General features: G+C 33.5%; 1 protein-coding gene across 2 annotated transcripts in view; it reads left to right on the forward strand.

Moving 5' to 3' along the window:
- Positions 1 to 752: 752 nt before the first annotated feature.
- LOC138701654 (uncharacterized) overlaps positions 753 to 27,223 on the forward strand; it is a 52,828-nt gene continuing 26,357 nt past the window's right edge. Inside the window, exons 1-3 of one of the 2 annotated variants that reach the window (XM_069828769.1) lie at positions 758 to 1,597; positions 10,180 to 10,316; positions 25,460 to 25,549. In XM_069828769.1, coding sequence (XP_069684870.1) covers positions 1,166 to 1,597; positions 10,180 to 10,316; positions 25,460 to 25,538 — 648 coding nt within the window. In that variant the 5' untranslated portion in view covers positions 758 to 1,165 and the 3' untranslated portion in view covers positions 25,539 to 25,549. Of the gene's footprint in view, positions 1,598 to 10,179; positions 10,317 to 25,459; positions 25,550 to 27,223 lie in introns of both variants that reach the window. The other variant, XM_069828768.1, reaches the window with a different exon arrangement.

Below are 27,223 nucleotides of genomic sequence, written 5' to 3' on the forward strand. Positions count from 1 at the left end.
ATGAATGAATGAATGAATGAATGAATGAATGAATGAATGAATGAATGCGTTATTGACTGCACTTTGAAAGCTAGGCTCTGGTGTCAATTATTAGGCCTATTATATTTCATTAAGGATGAAAATAAATAAGAATGTGGAAACAAAAGAAGAAATAACACGTAAATAACAGGAAACATAGGTATCTGAATGGAAAATAAAATTTTATATACTTGTAGTCGCGAGGCCCTGAGCGGTAGCCTATTTTGCCTTTATATAGCGCCGCCTCTGACCATATACTTCTCTCACTTTCAAATCGAATCACCGCAGCATCACAATATCATCGCTTTGTTTCTTTAATGAGAAAACAAAAGACAATTCATAATTTGGCGCTACAAAGCTAACCGCTTTCCTACACTAAATAGAAAATTCCCGTTTGCAAGTTAATACCAATATATATCAACCGAAGTCCCTACATTATTTTGTTTTCCTAGTGAGAACTCTGTAAGAATTTAATGCAATCTAATGCTCAAGACATTGGGACAAGGCCATTAGTCTTCTGACTTCCCAATAAAATTGTCCATCCGATTATGTCCAGTAGATCTGAAATGCACCACACGTTCTAAGACATACTGTATGAGAGACTATTACTGTATTTTCATGCGGTGTAGGTATTCAGACAGTTATGGTGCGTTCTCTCTGTAAGAATAATGTTGGCTAACCTGCAACAACAAATTATACATGGAGATATACATTTAGGAAAGGCTTTTTATATTTTATTTAAGGCAATTTCACTGGTTTACTCATTGTTTGTACATGTGGAAACAAAAGTTTACAGCTAATGAACGTATTTGTCGCATTATAAGCCATTTCTCCAATTTTGTTACCGGAAATTAGAGACATTCGTCATTCCCTGAGCAGGTGACTCATATGGGCATGGCCTTGGTAACACGGAAGCCAAAATGGTGATCACGTAGAAGTCCTTGGAGTGAAGACATCCCTATTCGGTGAAACTACATCGTAACAAAGGTCGCACAGATAGTTGTGTGTGTGAATCTAGTCAGTAAGGTAGGCATTACGTTTATCAGACAATTTCAGGGTTTTTCGGGTTAGAAGAACTGCAATTTTCAACACAAAAATAACCTAACCTGACAAAGACGTAGTAGCAATTCCAATACCTAACATCAAGATGCCAGCAAGCGGTCCGGTTTATCAGCCCACGACGGTTACATATGAGCAACAGAATGATTGGACACCAATCAGTAACATATCACAATCTCTGTTTGGCAGCGGTCATGTTCGAACAAGATGTATCCAGTGGGTTTTGCTTGTTCTTGGTCTAATCACTTTAGCCGCAGGACTTGTCATGATCATTGGAGGTTCAGTAGATCTGTACGACACAAAAGAACACGATGAAGAACTTGGTGAGACACCAGAAAGTGAAGCAGAATCTTCGAGTGATATTGTTATTGTGATTGGTGGAACAGTGCTAGTGCTGTTGTGTATTTTGTTCTTTGGTCTTTATGCCCGCATGGTATGGAGGAGGAAGGGATGTCCATGCTTCCCCAGTAAAGAACAAAGACTTGCAAGGCAACTGGATAATCAAGTTGGAAATGGACAGGTAAGATAGTTATTTATAGGCCTGCTAAGTTACTGATCGATATAGATAAGTTAATTCGACTAGGTACGAAATATCACTTTTAAATACTCCATAAGAATCCTACTCTACTAAACTGAGAAGAATTGCGTCCCTCCAAAGCTGTGAAAAATCTGTAACTTCCGCTACCACAATCTAAATTCAGTTAGTCAATAATCAGTGACAACATGATAATTATTGTCATGTGAGCCTACGTAAGCCTCTTTTTCATTAGGCTACTGTCAAACTGTAAATGAATATAATCCAACGTGGACTAGGACCTATGTAGGGTACTGGTAAGTCTGTATGTTTTAGGTTTAATATGTACGAAATTCGTTCTACTATGTAAGTAAATAGGCCTACATAGGCCTAAAGCCCTTGAATATTTAATTAATTGGTAGTAAGTCTAGGCCTACGTCTATTGTATTATTTAGGCCGAAGAGAGATTTCAAAATTAATATTCATACTTTCTAAATTTTGGAAAGAAATCTATGATACGTTGGTCTTATCTGCATCTTGACTTTATTGTGATATTAAAGCAGGAGTCTTGCAAAATTGGTAAGAAAATAAGAGAGGTGAAATCTTCATCGTCTATTTAAAATGTTTACTTATCTATGGTTCACTTCTGAATAATTACCAAAATTTTCGTCCTCCGCCAAAGTCTGTAAATTTAATTTTAACCACACGAAGATGAATCATATCGAAGACTGATGCCTTATTAATATTCAATCAGGGTATTTTTAATTCATAGCTAGCCTATAACACCACTGTATCAGTTTCCTCGTCAGTCTCATTGTCGCATGGAACCATACAATGATTCTACGTAGGTTATGCCTACATTGCTTCGCATTCGGTAATTGTATAGAAGATGCCCGCCTGAACATATGCCACTTTTCTGTTTACTCAAGTCTTATAAATAATAAGAAAAAAAAGGACACTAATTCTCGGGAAGGATATTTCTCTTGGGAAGATGTTAAAACTTCATTCGTGTAATAGCTAGGCCTATATTTCCTAGATACCCCATAAAAACACTAAATTACCGTAGCAGGAAACTACATAGGTTACATAGACTACATAGAAACATTTCTTCACAAGACACCTTAAATTCTGTCTAAAGAGAAAGGTCCAGAAACTGCCCTATCATTACTGTCCTTTTCTCACTGTTATTGATATAGGCTTACTTTACTTGAGGCACTTTCAGTAATTTTTTTTTTTTTTTGGAAATGTATCAAACATTTCACTAAGTACACTTTTTTCTTTCAAAATTATTTGGCATCTAAAGCTCACACTTAGCCGAATCAACTTCAAGTTTATTAGGGCTACTAACAACAGTTCAGTTGGGCCTATGTATAAAAGCTTTAAGCTAAGATGAAAGAATTGTTTGAAAATTGATCATAGTCTACTTTCTCAATCACTGTCGGCGGCTTTAGCTAAACTAGCGCTGACGTAGTTACCTTCATACTCCGCCTATACATCTTGCATATACGAATCTGTAACAGGTTAGGTTTGGTTAGTTCAGGCATTGTTATGCCTTGCATAGCCTATATGATCAACTGCACCATCACAAAAAAATCTCTTATAAATTCAACGATTTTCACTTCCAAAATTACCGGAACTACTTCAGCGCTAGTTTCACCACGGTGGTAAATATAAATAGATAGTAAATTATTTATTTATTTATTTTACCTGATGAAATTACGATCGTAAGGTAATTTTTGAGATATAGAATCGAACTGTTTTTCCATGACAAATTAGATTTTTCGATAGAATCCAAGATGGAGTCGCTGTTTTCCCGATCAATAAGTTGGATGACGTAAGAGGCTTATATGACGTCACGTATATCTACACAATACTGCAAGTACGAAAAATTGCTTTCATAAAATTTTGACAATTTAACTTACCGTACTTCAGTGTTGTTCTGTGTTGGTGTAAGTTCTGGGTGTTAATAGTTTTTGTCCATAGCCTGGGTATGCCTTTTTTTAATGTTGTTTATGAAGTCGAGGAACATTTGATCAGCTTGTTCTGTACACCCATTAACCAAAAGTAAAGTAATGCTAAACTTCGAAAGATGCTGATTTTACAGTTTTCGAATCACGTGTTGTTATTGTACACTCTGTTTTACATTGCTTACATTTGAGGCAGTACGGAAAATTTTTTTATTCCGATCTTACTTGCCATACTACTTTTTCTGCAGCACCACAATTAGTATAAGTTTTTGGTGTTTTACCTGGAATTAATCCTTGTTTGATGCACCAATTTACACTACTTTCGTTATCTGTGTTGATGGTTTTGCGGAAGTTTATGGTCTTCTGTCTTCTGTGATGCGTCAGGTACATGTATACAGTATGTGATCCACTAGCCATCGTAAGATTAATAGAATACTAAAGGGAGTAGTCAAGACTGAATCTATTTAATATACATATAATAAGACAATTGATAGTGGATAAATGGAGTAACGCCATCTTTCGGATATTTATGATACTCGTATTAGGCTACTTCTTTGTATAATACAAGTTAAATAATAATGGAGTTATATATTTAATGCGTTTGAAAGTATTTTATGTTAATTGTGTCTAAGTATAATTTTTAAGGGGTTTTTCATCAATCAATTCGTGGTGTAACGGCTATGATAGTTGTTTACTACACGTAAGGTTGTAGGATCGAATCCCGGCGTATTCTATTCGATGATAAGTTGAGTATTTTAATTTAATATGAAATAGTCTGTAGAATGAAGTAGGTACCCGTACCGTAGATGGTAAAAAAATAGAAGTAGAAGAAAATATGTGAGAAAAACGAGAGTGGTGAAGTGATATAGGGTGGGTGTCGATTTAATTCGTATTTTCAAGTATTAGCATCCTGCGTGACATCATATACTGCGTTATCGTTCTCCAATTGGTCCAGGAAAATAGCGACTAGATCTTGGATATTACCGATTTTTCTAATCACACAAAATTCTTTATGAAGTTTATCTCCATTGCATTACAGTTTCGAAATAATTAGTACATATAATTCCACAAAGATCTATAAAGCTCAAAAATTGATTAGGCCTATCTAATGAACATTGGTAGGCCTGTCAAAGAACTCGTATCATTTTGTCAAATACGTTAATGTTTGTTCATAAACATTGGTAATAAAATTACTCTTTCTTTCACTTTTCCTTTCTCAAATTCGTCAATTAAATAATATGGAGTAGAACTAATTAGAAAAGAAAGAAAAAGGTAGACCTGTCCTGAATCTTATTTTCAGTTTTGAGGTCAATCATAATATCAACAACCCTGTCACTAGCAACCTTTCCTTTGTAATAGAGTAATATTAATCTTATTCTCTCTTCAATAATGTCCAATAATACAGTCATTTGGAATAATTTTGTACCACTTCTATCACATTTTTATACTTATCTAAAATAATATCTATTGAAATTGATGTTTAAAAGTAAATCATTTAAGAAAATTACTTATTTTATGGGTTGAGACATAATAAACATTAAAAATCATATTTTAAATGGGTGAAATTTGACATTTAAAATTGGAAATTTATCGTTTGAAAAGATTAAAAAATTCAAATATTTCGGAGCAACAGTAACAAATATAATTAAATGACACTCGAGAGGAAATTAAATTTAGAATAAATATGAGAAACCCCTGTTATTATTTACTTTTGCCATCCAGTCTGCTCTCAAAAAAACATGAGTTAGAAGTTATAAAACAGTTAGGCCTATATACTTACCAGTTGTTCTGTATGGTTGTGAAACTTGGACTCTCACTTTGAGAGAGGAACAGAAACTAAGGTGTTTGAGAATAAGACACTCAGAAAAATATTCTGAGCTAAGAGGGATGAAGTTACAGGAGAATGGAGAAAGTTACACAATGCAGAACTGCACGCATTGTATTTTTCACCCGACATAATTAGGAATATTAGCCTAAATCCAGATGTTTGAGATGTGCAGGGCATGTAGCATGTATGGGCGAATCCAGAAATGTATATAAAGTGTTAATTTGGGAAACTGGAGGGATAAAGACCTTTGGGGAGGCCGAGACGTACGTGAGAGGATAATATTAAAATGAATTTGGAGGAGGTGGGATATGATGGTAGGAACTGGATTAATCTTGCTCAGGATAGGGACTGAGAGCGGTCTTATGTGAGGTCGGCAATGAACCTCCGGGTTCTGTAAATGTCATTTGTAAGTAAGTAAGAAATTTGACATTTAATGATGGTACAGAGTTATATGACTAATTGGGGAAAATTTGTAGTACCACATAGGCTACGTGTTTTCTATTAATTTCAATTCTCTATATTAACCTTCAAATTGAAGGTAACTTTTGACCATACAATAAGAAAATACCAGTACATGAAATTTTATTTAATATGAAGTCACAAAAAGAGAGCTTATTGAAAACAACATTTACTGTAACAATAAAATATTCTAGCACTACAAAATTGTAGTAACTTTCAAAGAATATCACTTTTATTGACATCATTAAAAATTTTGTCCTATATTCTTTTGAGAAAATTAACTCCTTGGGGATCATCAGAGTGATTTTAGGTGTAATAAATAGATCGACTACTGATTACATTACATTACATTTTTTATATTAGACGGATATTGGAGAAAAAAATGGGATTAAGCCTTTAAGGGCACGGTACATCAGTTATTCATAGATTTCAAAAAGGCATATGACTAAGTTAAGAGAGAAGTTTTATACAATATCCTTATTAAATTTCATATTCTCAAGAAACTAGTTCGATTAATTAAAATGTGTCTCATTGAAACTTATAGCATAGCCCATTTAGGCTAGTTTATGTCTGGTGCTTTTCCAATTCACTGCATGCTAAAGCAGGAGCTGCACTATCACCTTTACTTTTTAACTTTGCTCTACAATATGCTATTAGGAAAGTCCAGGAAAACAGGGAGGATTTGAATTGAACAGGTTACATCAGCTGCTAGTTTGGGTGGATGACGTGAATATGTTAGTTGAATATCCACAAACGATTAGGAAAGATTAGGGAAAACGCGGGAATTTTATTTGCATCAAGTAAGGCGATAGGTTTGGAAGTAAACGTCGAAAAAAACAAAGTGTATGATTATGTTTCGTATCGAGAACATTGTACGAAATGGAAATATAAAAATTGGAAATTTATTCTTTGAAAAAGTGGAAGTAACAGTATGAAATAAAAATGACACTCTAGAGAAGTTAAATGCAGAATAAATACAGTATGAGGAAATGCCTGTTATTATTCGGTTGAGAAGCTTTCATCATCCAGTCTGCTCTCGAGAAAACTGAAAGTAAGAATTTATAAAACAATTTTGTTACTGGTTGTTGTGTATGATCATGTTGGACTCTACTTTGAGAGATGAACAGAGGTTAAGGGTGTTTGAGAATAAAATGCTTAGGAAAATATTTTGGACTCTGAGGGATGAAGTTAAAGGAGAATGGAGAAAATTACACAATGCAGAATTACATGCATTGCATTCTTTCTTGACCTTATAACTGACTTTGTATCTGGAGATGGGATCATACAGTTCAATGTCATTGACTGTAGGTAGGCCTACCAGGGAATAGTGATCCTTTACACAAGATTATTACTGATACAGTCATCATAGCATAGAGCACCAACATTCTCGATGAAAACATAGCCTATATGGCTTCCCAAAATTATTTGTTTTTTTTTTTTTTTTTTTTTTTTTTTTCACTAGTGTTTGTCTTGAGATAGAGTACAAACGTACCAGTACAGCTTCTCTTTGACCAAGTTTTCCAGTGTTTATAATATCATCTAGTGCCTTTAGCATTTCACTGGAATACCTTGCCTTTATTATATACCGGTACTGTCTTTTCTTCTCTCTGGAGAATTCTTTTGAACTATTGCCATCTAAAAATTTAAACACATTATGGAAATCCAAAACGAGTGTAAAAATTAGAACAGTAGTTGAATAAATAAGGTCAAAGAAATTTCGTTAATAAGCCAACTATATAGGTCTTAGTAAAAAAATTAATTCAATAATATAAACTTAAAGTATGCCTGTAGTAGATCTAGTATGTTATCATGCAGACTTTATAGCAGTACAAAGTAACCTTGAAATCGAACCAAAACAGCACTGTCGGATTAATTTTGTAATTTACAAGACATAGGATCATGTAGGCCCTATGTCACGAGATTATTGTATTTTAAGGGTGATAGAATAACCATTAACATTTACAATAATTGTAAAGATAAGATAAAATCGTATACTTTCAATATTAAGTTCAAAGTCGTTCATGAACAGCTAGGTCTACTATAAACAGAATGCAATATTTAACCACGTGAAGTCTTAAATATTCTTCAGGAACCGGACATAATAGATAGAAAGCAAAACATAGAGATCATAGGCTATGGAGATGGCCTCAGTCCAAAGATATCACACTTATAAATGTGAAATTAAATAAGTTATTCTAGTAAAATTGGTGACTGGTACAAAGTTATACTGACTGGTATACAAAGTTAGCCCAAATGACTGTAATTTTAATTCTAACTTCTCTGCAGTTGATTTCTCTGTGAATATATGTAACGCGTAATTTTAATTCTAACTTCTCTGCAGTTGATTTCTCTGTGAATATATGTAACGCAAATTGCATACTGGCTGAATAACAACACTGGTTTTTCCAGACCTATACTCCACAACTATCTATTCTTTGTCGTCTGGGTATTGAGGTAATTTAAGTTAGATTAGGTAAGATACATTTAGGCCTATTTGCTTTCATTTACTTTTCTGTTTCTTCATTAAGCCTATCTATGTGAAGTTTGTCTGGTCATTATTTAAAGTTCTTTCATTGTCTACCATTGATTGGCTTACAAATTAGACATAACTTATTTGAGCATTTTTACAATGTCAGATGTAAAAATTTCAACTTTTTTTTTTTTAATATTTCGCGATTAAAAATATATAGGCTACACACAAATTTGGATTAAGGTTAAATCCAGAGAAATCGCAAGCAATCGTAATGGGACATAATCATCTACAAAGCATTCTTGATAGTAGTACTATACCACATATAATATTGAATGGGATTATTGTTAAATACAGTGAAACAGTTAAAAATCTTGGCATTTTTATGGATAGCGATCTAAATTGGAACACTCAAGTAACACACATTTGCAAAAAAAAATATTTTCTCAACTTCATTCCTTGTTCCATATGAAAGAATTTCTACCACTTAGTCTAAAAAAGAATCTTATTCAGACGCTTGTAATGCCCCATTTTGATTATTGCGATTCCTTGCTAACTAATGTAAGTTCACTCTTAGCTGAGAGACTACAATGTGTTCGTAATGTGTGCATACGATTCATCTGCAATACTCGTAAATTTGACCATATAACACCTTCCCTCCAGTTACTTTCATGGGTACGTCTGAAGGAACGAAGAACAATACATTCACTGTCTCTTCTGTTTAAAATCATGCATACTTCTACTCCGAATTATCTGTTATCACGGTTTCAATTTCTTACAATTCTTCGAAACCGACATCAAGCACTTCTTTCTATCCCTCATCATAGAACGTCTTTATAATAATCTTCTTATAATGTAGAAATACCTCGCCTCTGGAATTCGTTACCTAATGACGTCAGGGACTGCCGGACTTTATCACAATTCAAAATTAAATTGGAAAATTTTGTCTTAGTTAATGTTTTTAGGTATTGCTAGAAGTGTTGATTTGTGTTTTTTTTTTCTTTTTCTTTTTTAATCTAGATTAAAATTGTAAGTTTCTTGTTTATGTTAGTTAATTAGTTAGGATACAATTAATTATTATACTTAATCACTCATTTAAAGTTTGTGTGACTGCAACCTGTGTATATTTTTGTGTGGCTTTACTTTGTTTATAGTATTTCACTCTCTCTCTCTCTCTCTCTATTTTTTGTGTAGCTTTATTTTGTATATGGTGTATTTTTTTATGTTTATTTCTATTATTGTATTTGTATTCCTGGTGTTGTGGAAGAGAAGGCCTGATGGCTTTAACTACAGCAGAATAAATAAATAAATTATAAATAAATTATATATATATATATATGTATATAATGTATTTAAAACTAAGGTACAAAAGTATAATATTGCTAACTTATAGTGCATTACGCATTACTTACAAAACTGCATACACAAAACCTTTTTTTATATTCATGTACAACCAACTTTCAAACATAGTACGAGTATATATACAAATAGGCCTATATAAATAAATAATCTTAGCATGTAGGCTTTCCCGGCCAGTGTCTATGTATATAAGTCTTCCGGGCTAAGATGCTGTGGTCTGGTGTATTGTTTCTACCAGACGTTTGGTCTGCTACTGCGGAGTTGCCACAGGTACACCTAGGAGAGCACTTCGACCAAGGATACTCACACTGGTGATGTCTGCCACAGTAGCAGACGAAATGTCTGGTAGAAACAACACCTGTAAACCACGGCAACTTAGCCCAGAAGACTTGTATTATATAAATAAATATACATATGTAAGTGAATTTACTTTTCTTTGAAAGAATTTTTTCCATTATAATCTATTGATGATAGAATTGTTTCAAGACTTACTGTGTGTTGACAGATCTTGACCCTGAACCCTTCCACTGACCTCCTTGTGACGGCTCAGTATGCACCAGTGTCCGAGATATCATATCAGCCACCAGCTGTGTCCGAAGAAGAGGAAACTCGCAAGTTGATGGGGAGTGACAACAAGGAGTGGTAATGAATCTGTTGACAACAAGAAATGTGCTGTTCATTCGGGTTTTCAAGCTTACGACTTGCATAACACAGGGCTCCATTAACATGACATTTTCATCTCCACTGATAGCTAAAATATTCAAAATGTATGCAGTCAAACTCTGATATAACCATTTTTACAAGTCTTCCTCATTGAACTAGTGGTCACTGTGGTTAAGTTATATTAAAGTGTTACTGATTCGAACCCTATTGATATTAACGGATTTTCAGTAAGAAGAGTTTAAGGGGTTAGGTACAGTTTACAGCAGTAAAATTTTGGAAATATTCAACATTTTGTTCCTCCATTACTGTATCTTGTACAATAATGAAAATTACTATGTGTAAAACACTGTCCTTCTGCTATATGTAAAAAGTATTTTTAAGATTTAAAAAAAATTTTTTTACTTTTTTTTTTTTTTTAATTCAGTTCACTGTGCTGTGATGATGTGTTTCCAACATAACTCAAAAACTATCCAACATTCTGTGATGAAATTTTTTGTGTATATTTATGCATGTCATCTCTGCAATATGATGCAAAATCACTTCTTTACCTTTTATAGATTGTCTGATAAAAAATAAATTCATTTAAAAAATGGTCAAATATCAGTATTTTCTTCTAACACAAAATAAAAAAGATATTATTTATTAAGGAAAGTAGTTGAAAGAGTATGATATTGTTAACATGAGTTTCAGCAATAAAATAAAAGAGAGAGAACATGAAAAAGTTAACAAGTTTATGAGTTATGAGGGAAACGCTTCATCACTGCACAGTGAATTGTCACCATTGTGAATTTTGAAAAAATATATATATAAATAATTTTTTTTAATCGTAAAAATATTTTTTTCATATAGCAGAAAAACAGTGTTTTACACATACCAATTTACATTACTGTACAAGATACAGGAATTGAGGGGAAAAAATGTTGAATATTTCCAAAAATGTTACTGCTGTAAGCTGTACCTAACCTCTTAATGTAGGCCCAACTTCCATCAGAAAATGAACTTACTGTGTGTTGAAGTTCCTCTGGTCATGGATAAAGATAAAAAAAAAATCAATATTCAATGTTCAGGCCTATCATCATTCCATTCTCAGGCTATAGTAAGATGCCATTAAGTAGCCAGATGCTTCTACAATTCAAAATCTGACTTACTACCTAAAACCTTCTACCCGTTGACATACATTCATGAGGCATCACATAAGAATTTTTAGGTGACCTAGCATCCTGGATTTATCTACCCCTGGTTATCATGCTTGTCTCCTGTTTTGAAGTTAAAAGCCTCTAACCTGGCTGAGAATGACAGATGTTTTAAGTGATGATAAAGAAAAGAAAGACTTTTTATAGTTCCTATTAGAAGGAAGTACAGAGTCTTCTTGTGAAGAGACTGGAGACACGTATTTTTTCAAAATCTTATTGGCCCATATAGCCTTGTACATAATGATATCCGCATGCATACTAGTCGAAGGTACATAAATTTAAAATGGGTATTGCGTAAGTTAAAAACACTCACTAAGGCAGCAGTCATCAGCACAGTGCACTCTCTTGGGCTAGCGTCTCTTACCCGCAGATAAGAGAGGCACTAGCATGCATTCGTGGCTGCTGGCGAGTACGCTTTCTTCCTTTCCCTTCTGCACGATGGTGCATATTGCGATACACTTCTTACCCATTGCCCTCTTTCAGAAGTGCAAGTAAAAACCGAGGGTCTTTGTAAGAAATGTACATAGCATGCAAAAGAAACTGTTGGAAGTAAAATCATAGCCTACTTGGTTTTTATTACAACAAGTACCTTGTTTTGCAGGCAAATATCTGTGCTAACATCTCTATTGAGATTGCAAATGCAGTCGACCTGGTTGGCAAGTTGGTATAGCGCTGGCCTTCTATGCCCAAGGTTGTGGGTTCAATCCCGGGCCAGGTCGATGGCATTTAAGTGTGCTTAAATGTGACAGGCTCATGTCAGTAGATTTACTGGCATGTAAAAGAACTCCTGCGGGACAAAATTCTGGCACATCCGGCGATGCTGATATAACCTCTCCAGTTGCGTCGTTAAATAAAACATAACATTAACATTGCAAATGCAGAACCACGTTTCTTGACACCACAGAGACCTCTTACAGATAGATCAAGAAACGCAAGTAGAAAAAGTGGGCTAATACTAGATCTCCATAGAGTGCAGCATTGAAGGAATCTAAAATGCAGACCTCTGTACAGACTAACATCTTTATTCAGATTGTAAAACTACATCTCTTGAGACCACAAAGATCTCTTATAAACAAATCAAGAAACGAAGAAGAAAAAATAGGTGATACTAGACCTTCATAGGCTCCAACACTTAAGGACCTAAACAGCAGAAATAACTAAAATGCTCTCTCAATTAATATCACTCAATAAAAGAATTGTATTCCAATGGATACCATCCCATTGTGGAATCCTGGGAAACGAGAATGCGGATGCATTAGCAAAGAAGGGCAGCACTGCTACTTACAGACCTGTTACTAAATCTACATATTACTCTGTGAAAAGATTTATTAAATCTACATACTTAGACTTCAACAAACAAAATTTGATAACACAATCATAAGGGAAAAAATGGAACTTTCTGCATCATAATCCACAGTTAATTCCCGATTTACCACGAAAATCGTCTGTAGCTGCATTTAGATTGGCAACAGGCCATGATTGTTTGGCCAAACACCTGCATAGAATTGGAATATATTAGTCCCCTAACCGCCCATTGTGCAACCCAAACCAAGAAATGGATTCGGAACACCTCAAAATCTGTGCTTCAGTGGCTGACCATGATAATATCTTTGAAAAATATTGGAGTGCAATAGGTCAAATGACTTTGTCAAACGCCTGGCATTAGAAAACAACAACACTTAAGGACCTAAGAACACACCACCTTGAAACAATATATGTTTTAAATTTAAATCATTATTAAGGTCTACATATAAAAAAATATACAGAAATTACTTGTTATTGAGATAGTCGAAACAGTTTATTCCATTCTCTGTAACTTACATTTGCTGATTAGAATCTTACAGCATATTTGTACGATTATTTGATACGTAATTTTTATTTAAAAAAGAAAAAGAGGAAGACTGAGTGATAATGATAAGTATTTTTGTATTGCAACACAATGATACTGTTATAATTAGAGGTTTACCTTGTCATTCAAGAAAGCAGTTTACTGAATCATACCACACTTTAGAATTCCAGTCTAATTTTTAAATGTAATTTTTAACTATACTCATTTTTGGAGCCCTGTGAATTTCTTTTGACAATAGTTTAACTGGGTGTGGCAGTAACACATTTAGTGAAAACACTTTTTAACTGTTTTCTGCTGCTTTTGATTTTTTCACAGTAGCATATGCCTTCCTTGCTGCTAATCTTTTTTTCTTTTCTTAGATGTACTTTATCCCAGATCAAAACCATAGATGACTACATTACACACAGACTATTAATCTCTTGAGTATAGCCACTTCATCTCCATTGATGGAAGACTGAATATCCTTCATATATCTTTTATACAGTGAGAAAGTGAAAATACACAAGAGATATGTACGCCCGCCATATATATATATATATATATATATATATATATATATATATATATATAATACAGTATATATTGATATATGAGGCCTCACTGTCCTCACTGAATAATAAAGACTATATGCAGAGAAAAATTCGTTCCAGCACTGGGAATCGAACCCAAGACCTCTCAGCCTTGCGTGCTGAGTGCCCTTTCCATCTGAGCTATTCCAGGATTATTGATTATTCAATGAGGCCTCATATATGAATATGTACAGTAATGGCAAAAAAAACCGGACCGACCCTTGTAGCTGATATCAGAGCCTTGTTCTCACTTCAGAGCACGATAGACTGGTAACTAAGACTTTCGTGGTTCGAATCCTGCCTGGGAAGGAAACTTTTTTTTGTTCCTTATTCAAATTTATTCCCAATACTTTTCGATTGCTAGTAAAATTCATGTTCTGGGAATAATAAGTTAATTAAGTAGTAAAATATCACTGCAGTCGAAAAGTATTGGGAATAAATTTGAATAAGGAACAAAAAACAGTTTCCTTCCCAGGCAGGATTCGAACCATGAAAGTCTTAGTTACCAGTCTATCGTGCTCTGGAGTGAACAAGACTCTGATATCAGTTACAGTTTTTTTTGCCACTACTGTATATCAATGTTAACAATGATTAAAAAACTTTGTCGAAAATGGCCATAAAGTCATTTACGAGTAAATTATGTGTTCCTGCATACATGACATATATCTAAAATGCAGGTAGTGGGCCATTGATGATACAAAGGAGGAGAGTTCGGCCGGCGCTGTGAATCAGGTCCTGGCATAGCTCAGATGGAAAGAGCATTCAGTGCGTAAAGCTGAGAGGTCCTGGGTTCGATTCCCGGTGTCGGAACGAATTTTTCTCAATAATAGGTATATGTACATAATTTTAATCACCTGAATATATACGTTGATTCCACTACAAAAGTAAACGATTTCCTACATTTCCTTATGCAAATGAATATCGGAATTAATCTCAGGTACTCATTTGACTCGAAACTTAAATAATTAAGTGGACTATAGTAGACTTCATGTTGTCAGCAAACAGCTGGATACATTGAGAAGATTGATTGATTAAATAATTAAAATAATTACTGTTTTAAATAAAATACAGTAGGACTGGATTCATAATCATGGTTCCCAATACACATAAATTATTATAAGAATAAGTAATGTACGCATTTTAATATGTAAATTTCTAAACTTAAATGTTATGGCCTTCTATTAGGTAATAATTTGTGGTAGATAATAGCATAAGAAGAAGAAGAAGAAGAAGAAGAAGAAGATGAAGAAGAAGAAGAAGAAGAAGAATTAGAAGTTTTGGAAGATAATACTTCTCTTTATAAAGACAAGGATATATAGGAAAAAAAGAAATTACACAAAGAAATTTTAAACTGTAGCTGGGCCTATCTTCATTATAATTTCTTTTTAAATATGCTAAAAGATAGATTAATAAAGTATTGTAAAAAATAAAAGTAATTAAAAAAACCAAGACATAGAAGAGATTGGGCCAAACTGTTAGGGAAGAAAATAGACGTATTAAATATGCTTTTATTTTCCACTATTTAACAAAATTTGTATATTTCATTTAAATTCTACTATATGATGCAGCCGTGCTGTTGGATGTACAACATATGCGCTTGACTCAACATTATTTTGTTGACACCATTATGACGAAACACGTGATAAGATAACTACTAAAAACCACGACCATATCATAAACAAAGTTCCATATTTCATTCAAAACTGTCACAGGTGAGCTGCGTACATTCGAGTAATGGATGGCTTTATCATGTGACTGTACTGTGGAAGCTTCAATATTTCCTACAAAACTACGAAGATTAAACTTTGTAACGTAATTGCGTCAATTGGGAGATCCATTTGTCAGTCTTGAAAAATGACTGAGAAGAATCTACCTACTGAAGGATGTACTGGAAGAAATGGTGAACAGGAGAAGAGTTCAGGGCAGCAGAAGATATCAGATGATATAAGATATAAGGATCGTATATGGAGACAAAGATGAAAGTAGAAAATAGGAAAGTTTGGAGAAAGCTGGGTTTGCAGTGAAAGACCTGCCCTTGGTCAGAACACAATGAATGAATAGTCTTTGTTATTCAAGAGAATGCGAAGGGAGAGGAAATTCTACATTTTTGTTTGGAAATTAGTAATATATCATAGCACTTTTAGTTGGGCCTAATATTTGAAATAAGAACATAATGAACTTGTTGAAAGACTGTGATAAACCAGAAAATATGGAAGAATCTTGTCTGTTAATTAGAACAAGTGACAGGAAAAAGTTTAGTTTTTCTTCTCCAAATTAATATTATATTATACTATATTCATTAAGAATGTAATACAGTGGAACCCCTATTATCCGTGGAAATTAAGGGGATAGACTGAACAGTTAATCGAAAAAATCGGATATTCCGTACCATGAAAGATTTTCGTAAATTTAATAAATAATGCTTACACTTTCGAATTTTTCTCTATGGTCTTGTATTGAACATACTAGGTAGTGAATCAGAAGTTTACTGATATAAGTCTGGTTGTTAGTTAACAACGGGATTTTAGGGGGCAAGAAAATTTCTTGTAATGGCTATCTGTGGAAAGATAGGACTAGTCGAGGTCTCATATTGTAAATTTACATACTTTATGTACTCCATCCTTGATTTTTATTAAATTGCACATGGTTGTGACTCCAATCTCGTATTCTGACATGAGCCGCAGTTTCACGTTCCCCAAACCACTCAGCTATTTGTACTTTTTATAGCCTACTTTGCACAACACGATTTCTTTTGATACTCGTGGAAGACATTTTATATAGAAGTTTTACAGTATGACAACTCGAACAGTAGACCATACTGTGTAAGGGTAAAGTCTTGTAATAACACTCTCTAGAAAAATAACTTGATAATATAATGAACAGTAGCATACTCCATATTATATTTCTGTAGGAAAGAAAGCTAGAGAAAGACAGTCAGATAATCCACCAATCGGTTAATAGAGTGACGTATAATCGGGGTTCTACTTACATTAAAAAAAAACACTTGGAAAGGATGAAGAGGGGCAATATCCTTCAGCTCTTTATAGTGGAAGCCCATACTTCACAAAGAAAAATAAAACTAAAAATATTCTTGCCAGATTTGAGCAAGATGCTTACAGTTATAATTCTGTTTTCTCAGTTTCCTGTCAACTGGGTACCTTAGTGTTAATCTCTAGACGAAATGATACCAACCACAAAATTTTTGTCTTACCTTAAGTCCTTAACACTATATCATTTTTTTAATGTTGGGGTGAATCTGCTGCTTATGTGTGGATACTTGCATACACTGGCATATTATTGCTTACCATCCCAAGCAAGACACATTCTCACCCACAAACCAATTTACTCGCGTAATTTCTCCAACACTATTTCTATGGCAACGACAATTAATGAAAATGATAATACTGCCGTTTGCTATTGTTAGAGTGGAGTCTCAGTTAATGCCTTTATTAAATGTGTAGAAATTGAGTCTCAGTGGATGCCTTTATTAAATGTGTAGAAATTGAGTTTTATACATGACCAAAAAATTAATAGTACCTGTAAGATTAATGATAAATTGATTGTATAAAAATGAATGTAGTAGAAATATATATTTTATTTATTTATTTAGTTATTTATTTATTTAAAACACGCACTATATTTTTTCTGCTTTCGTAAAATAAATTCCTGTAAGACTCATTTTGATGAAATTTTTTTAGTAGATATATTTATTAAATACAAATTTGGTTAAAATTAGTCATTTAAGAAAATTTTAATGTAAATATTTTTGTCACTTACGCATTCAGAATTTAATTTAACGAATGTGGTACAAATGAGTTCAGATTCTAACATCTAGAACTGTACTTATCTGCAGTATTAAGGAATTCTTTTAAGAATAGTACTTTGTTAATGGTGAACAGAGTTAATTATAATATCACTGATAAACTTCAAATAATCATAATTTAAACTATTGTTTATAGATTTTTTTTTTGTAAAAATGGCAGTCAGTGTTTAGCTGAAGTTTTGGGAGGGGACGTAAACAAAATATATAATTTTAAACATTTTGTGTGGCATGATGCACACAAAAACACAGCTCTACAGCATGCTCACATCTACACTTTAGAGTACAAAAATTTTGCATAAAACGAAAAGTTAATTAACGTAATTTAATTGTAAAATTACAGTCATGAATAGGGTTAGAAATTAATTTATTATCATTTATTCCTCTAATATCAACCAATAAAAATGTATACACAACAGAAGCCAAAATAAAGTAAAAAATGATTAAAACAGATCGATTATTTAACACACTGCTAGGATTTCACTGTTGGGAGGCAAAAAACGAAATGTTAGGAAACATTGGGATTAAACAACTTTAAAAATGGGAACAAATTTATGAGAATTTATGAACTGAGATCACTGGACAAAGAGAGCAACATTTTTAGGTTAAGGAACAGGTAGAAAATTTTGTAATAACATTTATGGAACATATTTTTTCCTACTATTCAAATTTTACCACTAATTCATTATTTCGTTATCGTCAATACTGTTAGATCTCTGTACTTTACAAGAATTGTCAAGTTGCACTCGGGCACGTGTTCGATCCCTGTTTGGGCTGATTACCGGGATAGGTTTTTCCGAGGTTTTCCCCAACCGTAAGGTGAATGCCAGGTATTCTATGGCGAATCCTCGGCCTCATCTCACCAAATACCATCGTGCTATCACCAATCTCCTTGACGCTAAATAACCTCGTAGTTGATACAGCGTCGTTAAATAACCAACTTAAAAAAAAACAATAGTTGTCAGATAGAGAGTCAATTTACGTCTGTGGTATTTGCGAATTTTATGGCATGTCAACAGAGTTTAAAAATGTTAATGTTTAGTTCTCCACATCATTAAGATTAGAAATTTCAAAACATAAAAAAGAAGAAGTTATGCGAGTAAATAAGATACCTCCTTCCTTTCCTCATGTTACTGTGTACTAGTACTGTTTAATGAATGAAGACACCAATATCAGACTCTTCACAGAAAGCCGTGATTGACTCTCTTACCTCTACAGTATAACCTCTGAAAGATGAGTTACAGATTTTGACATAAAGTGTTTTCATGCTGTTCACTTTCAGGCATGAGGAAGATCTCTTTGTGGCAGATTATTAGCAAGATCCAATGCCCAATAATCTGAGAAAAATTTGCATTGCCATTTCTCCAAAATGGCAAGTTTTGGTTAACATATTCATTATTTTTTTTATGTTTCACCCTTTGACCTCTACTGGCATGAAATGCATTTAGTGCATCATTAAAATGTAGTCGCATATTGTTGCGGGATGCATTACTTGCACTTAGAAAGAAAGCAGTAAAATCCAAACAAATGAAGATTAATGTGCAACTGCATTGAATATCAAAGAATGTTTCATCATAAACCATTTTTAAGAGTGTCTTAAATAATCCATACAGATCTAATTGTGTAGTTGTATCTCAGATTTACAACTGAATGTGCTTCCAAAAATTAACTTCATAATTTGTGATTTCAGAGTAATTTGGATTGTGAAAAAAAAATTTGTTTTGCAATGTCGTAAATTTGAGATTCCTAACATTTCGAAATGATTTGGCTGAAGATAAATGCTATAAGAAATTCTGAAATATTTAAGGTACTTAATCGAAGCACATATTTACCAAATCCAAAATTTTGTTCCGAATTTAGCTTTAAAATTTCCTTCATACAGCCTTTAACATTCATGTTGATGAAGTGTAAACTCTAGTAAATTAATTTAGTGACCTCTGACAGACAAAACAGAAAATAAAGTAACTTATACGAGGATGGGCTCAGCAAATCAATAGACTGAAGTGTGTTAGCTGATGGAGCATACATATAAATATAATTGACTGATTGGTCTTTGATTCCCAAATTCTTGACATGTTCACAGTATATTTTATTCTCAAATATTGAATTTGAAAAATTTCGGTGCATTAGTATTAAAATGGAATTCTTAATTTCGTATATTTGGTAATATCTTAGGAGTTATATTGCATATTTACTTCTGTTTTTTTTTTTTAAACACACTACATAAAATTTTCATCTCGAATGTTATGAGAAGTTTTGTTGTAGTTGTTTGCCATCAATTCAGTACCACTTTTACCGCATTCTAAATTATCTAAGTAGACCTAATACTTTTTATCTTTGATGTTGAAAATTATTTCAGGAATGTGCAACCTATAACAAACAAAGAGGTTGATAAAAATAATGTCTTATAATTTATATGTAATAAAGAAAAATTATAGCAATCAGGAACTGAAAAAGCAGATAATACTGCAAAACTAACCTCAAAACAAATGGGGACCAGTACCTGCAAACCTGTTTCTCCTGACAACAGTCAACACAATATTATCCAACACTACTTTCATAAAATTACCGAATATTAAATAAATACAATCAGATATTCCAGTACAGAACAAATTTTCTATGGATACAGGCACCAGCTCAAAATCTAGAAGCAAAATAAATACAAGTAAGATCTTTTTTTGCCATCAACAAGTCTTTTGATTTTACTGCAGAAATAACACTATTGCACCACCTGTGTCAGATTGAGTCTTGCAGTGATGGTCCATTCATGTTGCACATAATGAGGTCATTCAGACTTTCATATTGCATAGAGAATCTGAATTTATTTTCAATGAATTCATCAAACTGAAACAAACTGTTGTAAACTGAGATGTAGTTCAGTTCATTTTTGTAGAACTCATAGGAAATTTCAGAGTTATTTTAATGAGAGAGTTTATAAAAACTCACACAGCTAATGTAGTGTAATTTATTTTTAAGACACTCTAACTCCACTGAATTTTAAAGCTGTTCTGATATTTTTAACGTAACATATGGCACTTTATTGAACTTTTGGATTTAAAAAAATTTTCATTTTAAAACTTTTTTGCTGTTGGAAGCTTATATCTAAGAAATAATCTCATTTATTTAAAGTTTTTATATACGATTTTGTTTGCTATTCCAGTATCATTCAGCATATGGCACGATGCTTTCATATCTATGCTTGGTTAGAGCAACACTTAGACTAGAAATGATAAGGCTAACATTAGTCTGCCCACTCTGCCACAGTTTTATAAGACGTCTTAGCGCCCTCAGAAAAGGGGGAAATTGGATTATGTAACACATACTGTATAAGTCATGTAGTCTGAAAGCATAAATTTCTTGCTCCATTTTATGTACCGTACATTAAAAATAAGATGGGAGATACAAGGATGTCAAATACAGTGCAATCACAGTGAAAGTAATATTAGCTTCAGTAACCGTTCATTTTACCAATAACAGTTCTTAATGTTAATTATTCATAAAGGTCAGTTCAATTGTAAGTTTTCTGGTGATTATGTTGGAAGCATTTCGAACATCCTTCCTACAGTCTTGATAACCTAGTCCAGTCTTATTCCTATCACTTAGAAGATTTGTAAAAAAAATCGTGAGTTATTTTGTTAATAATCAAAATGTGATCTTGTTCACAGAAAGATCTGAACATTTTTATGAGACAGTAGAAAAAATGGTTTTAAGTAGAATGTAAGCAAGTTGAGAAACAGAAGTTACTTACGCATTCAAGCACCTACTAAAATATTGCAAAGCTTTTTTTTTTTTTAGGAAATGTTCTCTTTACGAAAAATGAAGGGTTCAGAACCATAGTGGGCCAAGCACCATTTACTAAAACCGTAGGAAACAAGGGTTAAAATGAAGTTATTACCATAATTCAATGGAAACATATAGCAAGTAATATAAAGTATACACATTAAAACTAAATGATATGTCAATCTTCATTAAACTATGGTAGTCACTTAACTTTAATTCTTGCTTTCTCCGTTTTTAATAAATGACTCTTGGCCCACTATGGCTCTGAGCCTTTCAAATATAGTAAAGTATATTATATTTCCTTTGTAATATATGCTCAATTGTGGTTATACTGTATTTCAACCATCCTTCTAGAGCAACATCAAATAGATCTTGTACTGTGGGCCACTCTGACAGATGATTGTCTCACTTACTACAGAAAAATATCATCATTGTGCCTCCAAAATCCACTATGTGCATTTCAACAGATTTTTCAGGAAAAAGAAAAAAGCATTATCACTTATAGTCCCGTCGCTCTAATTTGCGGCAGCCAATCGCGTTGCGGGTCGGCTACATTTAAATGTGTGCGTCTTGTGATTCACTGAGGAAGAGGTTATTCGTTTCTTAAGGCTCGATAAATAATATAATCGCCTGCCATTTTGGCTCTTTTGTTAGCATTCGCAGAAAGCACACGAAGATGTTATTTGCCGCTCAATTATTTGCTGAATTGCAGTGCATTTGATTTATTATCATAGGAGCTATGACATGATAATGTTTAACGGTGTGGCAAATAGATTCCTCGTATGGTAGCTCGGCAACGAAAGAACAAAAATGGCGAATGATACTACCTACCTAGACTTTATAGAGCCTTCATTTCCTAAGATGTAAGCAAAGAGGAGCAATCATGTCGGGAATAACAGCGCCGCGACTATAATTCCCTTGATTTTCAAAACTGCTTTCGGTATAATTTCATCATTTTTTTATGTAATGATTGAAATTATACCGAAAGTATCTTTGAAAATCAAGGGAATTGAAAGTGGTTATGCTTTTTTCTTTCTCCTGAAAAATCTGTTTAAATGCATATAGCAGATTTTGGAGGTGCGATGATATATTCCATTATAACCTACAAGAAACTTAATAAAAAATACACAAATTATTTTTATGCAAATAATCTTTTGTCATTCAGTATCTTTACTTTCTCTGAATTTGCATAGTATTCATGATTGACTTGTATTACCATTTTACAGCGTGCCCATTCTAGAAGTATGCATGAAACATGTTCAAATTATTTTTTATACTTGCATTTTATAGAGAAGCTTTGGAAAAACTATGAAAATACTGTAATTTTATTGATCTTTTAGATTGGACACACTGTTCATGTTTGATTATTTCACTGCATTTTGTTTATGCTCACACAATAGTTAAATTAACACCTAATAATTGTTTTGTATACACATAAAATTGTCATTTGGTGCTCTAAATTAATTTACAATTTGCCAAACTATGAAAAAAATTAATATGTAGTTCTTCATTTACTATTTCGTTAAAACTAAATAGTCTGTTCAGAGATAATGATATAGTGGTAATAATGAAATGAGAATGGCAGGAGAAAACATGAGCCACAACAATTCTCTCCATCATACATCTCACATGATTTCATGGGGGGAAAAAATTCTGGTCTTTCAGGTCAGAAATTGTCAGTAAATTGATCTAGCTACAGCCCAGAATTTTAAGTTATATGTGAACTAATATTCTTCATTGCAACTTACAGTCATAACAGAGAGAAGATATCAGCGTTATAAGAATCTCTTTATAAATTACTAATAAAAGATAAAGATACCTCAATTAGGCCATGGAGGTCCAAAGAGAAGCAAGAAATTAAGGCTTCCACCTATTCTAGACAGTGTGTTAGTCCTATGTGCTCTGTGCCCTTACCTCCAAGGAAATAACTTTGGTACTCATATTTATTTCTATTATGGTCAACCTTACTCAAGTTTATTACCCAAGTAAAACCCAGGGCCACAGGGAAGCTGGAAGGTTTAGATCGGTGGAGAAAATCCATGACCCCCATTGAGAATCAAACCTACAACCTTCCAACTTGCAGCACAATGCTTAACTATGGTGCTATTGTCACCCTTAACCACCAATGCCTTTCATAAATTTAAAATACCAATTTTTGTGACATACCAAATAATAGAAGTGAATACAATATACAAATAACTAATCATAAAATGTCAATTAGTACAAAAATAATAAAGATATCTTACTTTTGACGTCATAAAGAAATTCGTTTTGTGTGCAGTGTAGAAAACAGTAGTTCATATTTTCATATGAGTGTACAGTAATTGCTTAATTTATGTAAATCATCTCTAAATAATAGTTCGAGAAAATGCATTACAGGCAGGAATGTCTTCATAACATGATAAACAACTAATTGGTTATGATTAGGGGGCAGATGTTGATGAAAAATCATCTTATTTTTCACATTAGGACGATGCCTATTAACATCCTTTCTATGTTAATATCGACGTAAAAAATTAATTTCTTATATTGCATTTTTTTTTTATGTTTTTGAACTAGTAGGTCATTTTTATATTTTTTTCGGCATTTTTTGGTAATTTTTAATACTTTGAAGAACTTTTAGATCATTTGGAATGCATCTTACATTCTTCTTTATAGATAGGCATGTTAAATCTTTTTCTAAGCAAATAGATCAGTAGTAATTATCTACTGAATAAGTGAATAACAGTGAAGTTTGAGTTTTATAGTTTGGAACAGACTCTAAAGTCCATCCCTCATTCCACTGAAAGCTTCACTTCACACAACAGAAGTAATATAAAATGCTTGACAACAACTTAGTTTAAGTGAGGGCTTTGACCGCTACTGTTCTTTTATCAGTACGAGGGCGTCTTTAGAATTTATGTTTGGAAGAGGGAAAACTTTCACTGTTTCCTGGACAATAGGACATTGTGTCCCCAATATGGTTCGGAAGGTATATACTGTAGTAGACAGTATTTTAACACAAAGATTGCAAGAATGCCCACAATTTGTTTTGTCATTCACACTCCCTCATCTGGAAGGTCTGGTAACAAAACTGAAGAGTAGAAGGAGGAGGAGACTGAGATTTAAGGCACTGACAATGACCACACCTGATTGAAACACATTGTAAACCCTTATTAAAATCTATAGTTTTCCCTTAAAACCTTCATTTTGTTGCATGTTCTTTTCCTTTATCTTAGTCAAATTCCAGAAGGTGCCTCCTCTCTCCGACATTTGCAGGGCAGGTGACTAATTTTTAAGACGTTGTGATGCGAGTACTTTGAATAATATTTAAATGTTATTTTATTTTAATTTTATATAATTTTTCCATTATTTTAAGGGAATTTTATTTGTGATTTTAAGTAGATTTGTAGGTCATCAACATCCGCCCCTAGTTATGATTAAGAAACAGAATGTGTGAGTGTTTATGCATCATCTACATTATAGATTTTTTTTAAACTAAGATTTCTCCTGCCATTCTCTCTCTCCACCATTGACCCACTATCATCGTATCCTCATCTTATTATCTGAATAGCTTCGATAGTTTAAAATAAACATTAAATAAAGAATTACTCTAACAAGAATAACTAACAGTAGGCCTACACACAGCTTTGAAAAAATTTTGAAGTCTTTACTAAATACATGTATGCAATAAATCTGTTACTTTCCCAAATTTCATTTTGGATTCTATGTATTTGTACAAAAGTAACAAGGCAAAAATAATTTTCATGTCTGTTGTGTGTTTTTGTTGAGCAGAAAATATGAATTTCGTAACATTAAAGCTACAAGTATATTAAGCTATTTATATTTCACGCTGCTGGTGAATTGTTTGGACATAACATGCTTACTAACATCTGCATTTGAATGTGTCTGCTTGCATGTGTGTGTTTCAGTGTCGAGGAGAGTGAACGCATGCTTGAATCTGATCCTCGCATCGTTCTCAGACCACGTAGCCATGTTGAAGAGGCCTAAACAGAAGAAAGGTACTTTCAGCTATAAGAATGGTGCAAAGCAGTATATTAATAAGTATAAAAGTGTATGTTTAATTTTACTATAACAAAACAATATAAACTGACAGTTACATTTGAGACTTTCATTCAGAGGTCCCAGGTTCAAAACCTGTGTCCAGCCAATCTGATCAGGGTTTTTCATGATTTCCTTCAGTTACAAAGGCAAATGCCAGATTGGAAATTTACATATCATGATTCACCACAGCCTTAATGACCAATATTATAAACATTAAAACAAATCTAAATCAATTACATGAAAACAAGCCATCTTTAACACACGACAATAGAAACTGAAACTCAACTATAATCCACAGCCTGCTGAATACCCAAAGATGTTACACATGTGATATGACCATCAGTGTTAAAGTGTGTATAAATAAACTTCGAAAAAAAAAAAAAAAATACAATTGATTTTACAAAAAACAACATACTTCCAGTCCACACCTGTGGAGTAACGGTCAGCGCGTCTGGCTGCGAAACCAGGTGGCCCGGGTTCGAATCCCGGTTGGGGCAAGTTACCTGGTTGAGGTTTTTTCCGAGGTTTTCCCTCAACCCAATACGAGCAAATGCTGGGTAACTTTCGGTGCTGGACCCCGGACTCATTTCACCGGCATTATCACCTTCATATCATTCAGACGCTAAATAACCTAGATGTTGATACAGCGTCGTAAAATAACCCAATTAAAGAAAACATACTTCCATTGTTGAGATAAATCGTTCATAAATATTATTTGAAGATTAAGACTGTTCGTCATTTATCCATATGAAGTCAGTTATGTAGACAGATTTTTCGACAATCATTGACAAGAGTGCGCCAGAGGTGGCTGATCTAAGTTACAGTTACACTCACAGTGAAATGAGATGATGGGATTTGTTGATATGCTACAGGGGAATCAGAGTTCCCTGACAAAAACCTTTGTGTTATTTGGACCATGGGCTTCTTTAATCGAATTTAATTTCGGGAGGGGTGTACTACTATCTTGCAGTACTGTGACCTTTCAAGATCTATTGCACTACCCCTCAAGCTGGGTGCATTACCAACACACACACACACCAGCTGACTATACTAAGGTTCGCTGTACAGTTTCGACCAGGCAATCCCACTCGTCCCTAGGTGAGCCTCCTCTGTGCATTGCCAGCTGGCATTCAGGGAAAGATATAGAATGGAGAAATGTTGATAAGATGATTTAGATGTCTAATATGAGGAAATGGGAGAATACCGAGAAAACCCCCCCCAACTACGATCTTGTTCACTTACAAATGGCTTTTAAGGAACCTGGAGATTCATTGCCGCCCTCACTTAAGTCTGCCATCAGTCCCTCCCATCATATCCCACCTCCCTCGAATTCATTTCAGTATTGTCTATGCTGATGATGTAAATATGTTAGGAGAAAATCCACAAACGATTAAGAAAAACACTGAAATTTTACTTGAAGCAAGTAAAGCGATAGGTTTGGAAGTAAATCCCGAAAAGACTAAGTATATGATTATGTCTCATGACCAGAATATTATACGAAATGGAAACATAAAAATTGGAGATTTATCCTTCGAAGAGGTGGAAAAATTCATATATATTGGAGCAACAGTAACAAATATAAATGACACTTGGGAGGAAATTAAACGCACAAATATGGGAAATTCCTGTTA

Source organism: Periplaneta americana, chromosome 6, assembly GCF_040183065.1.
Source record: "Periplaneta americana isolate PAMFEO1 chromosome 6, P.americana_PAMFEO1_priV1, whole genome shotgun sequence".
Classification (NCBI taxonomy): domain Eukaryota; kingdom Metazoa; phylum Arthropoda; class Insecta; order Blattodea; family Blattidae; genus Periplaneta; species Periplaneta americana.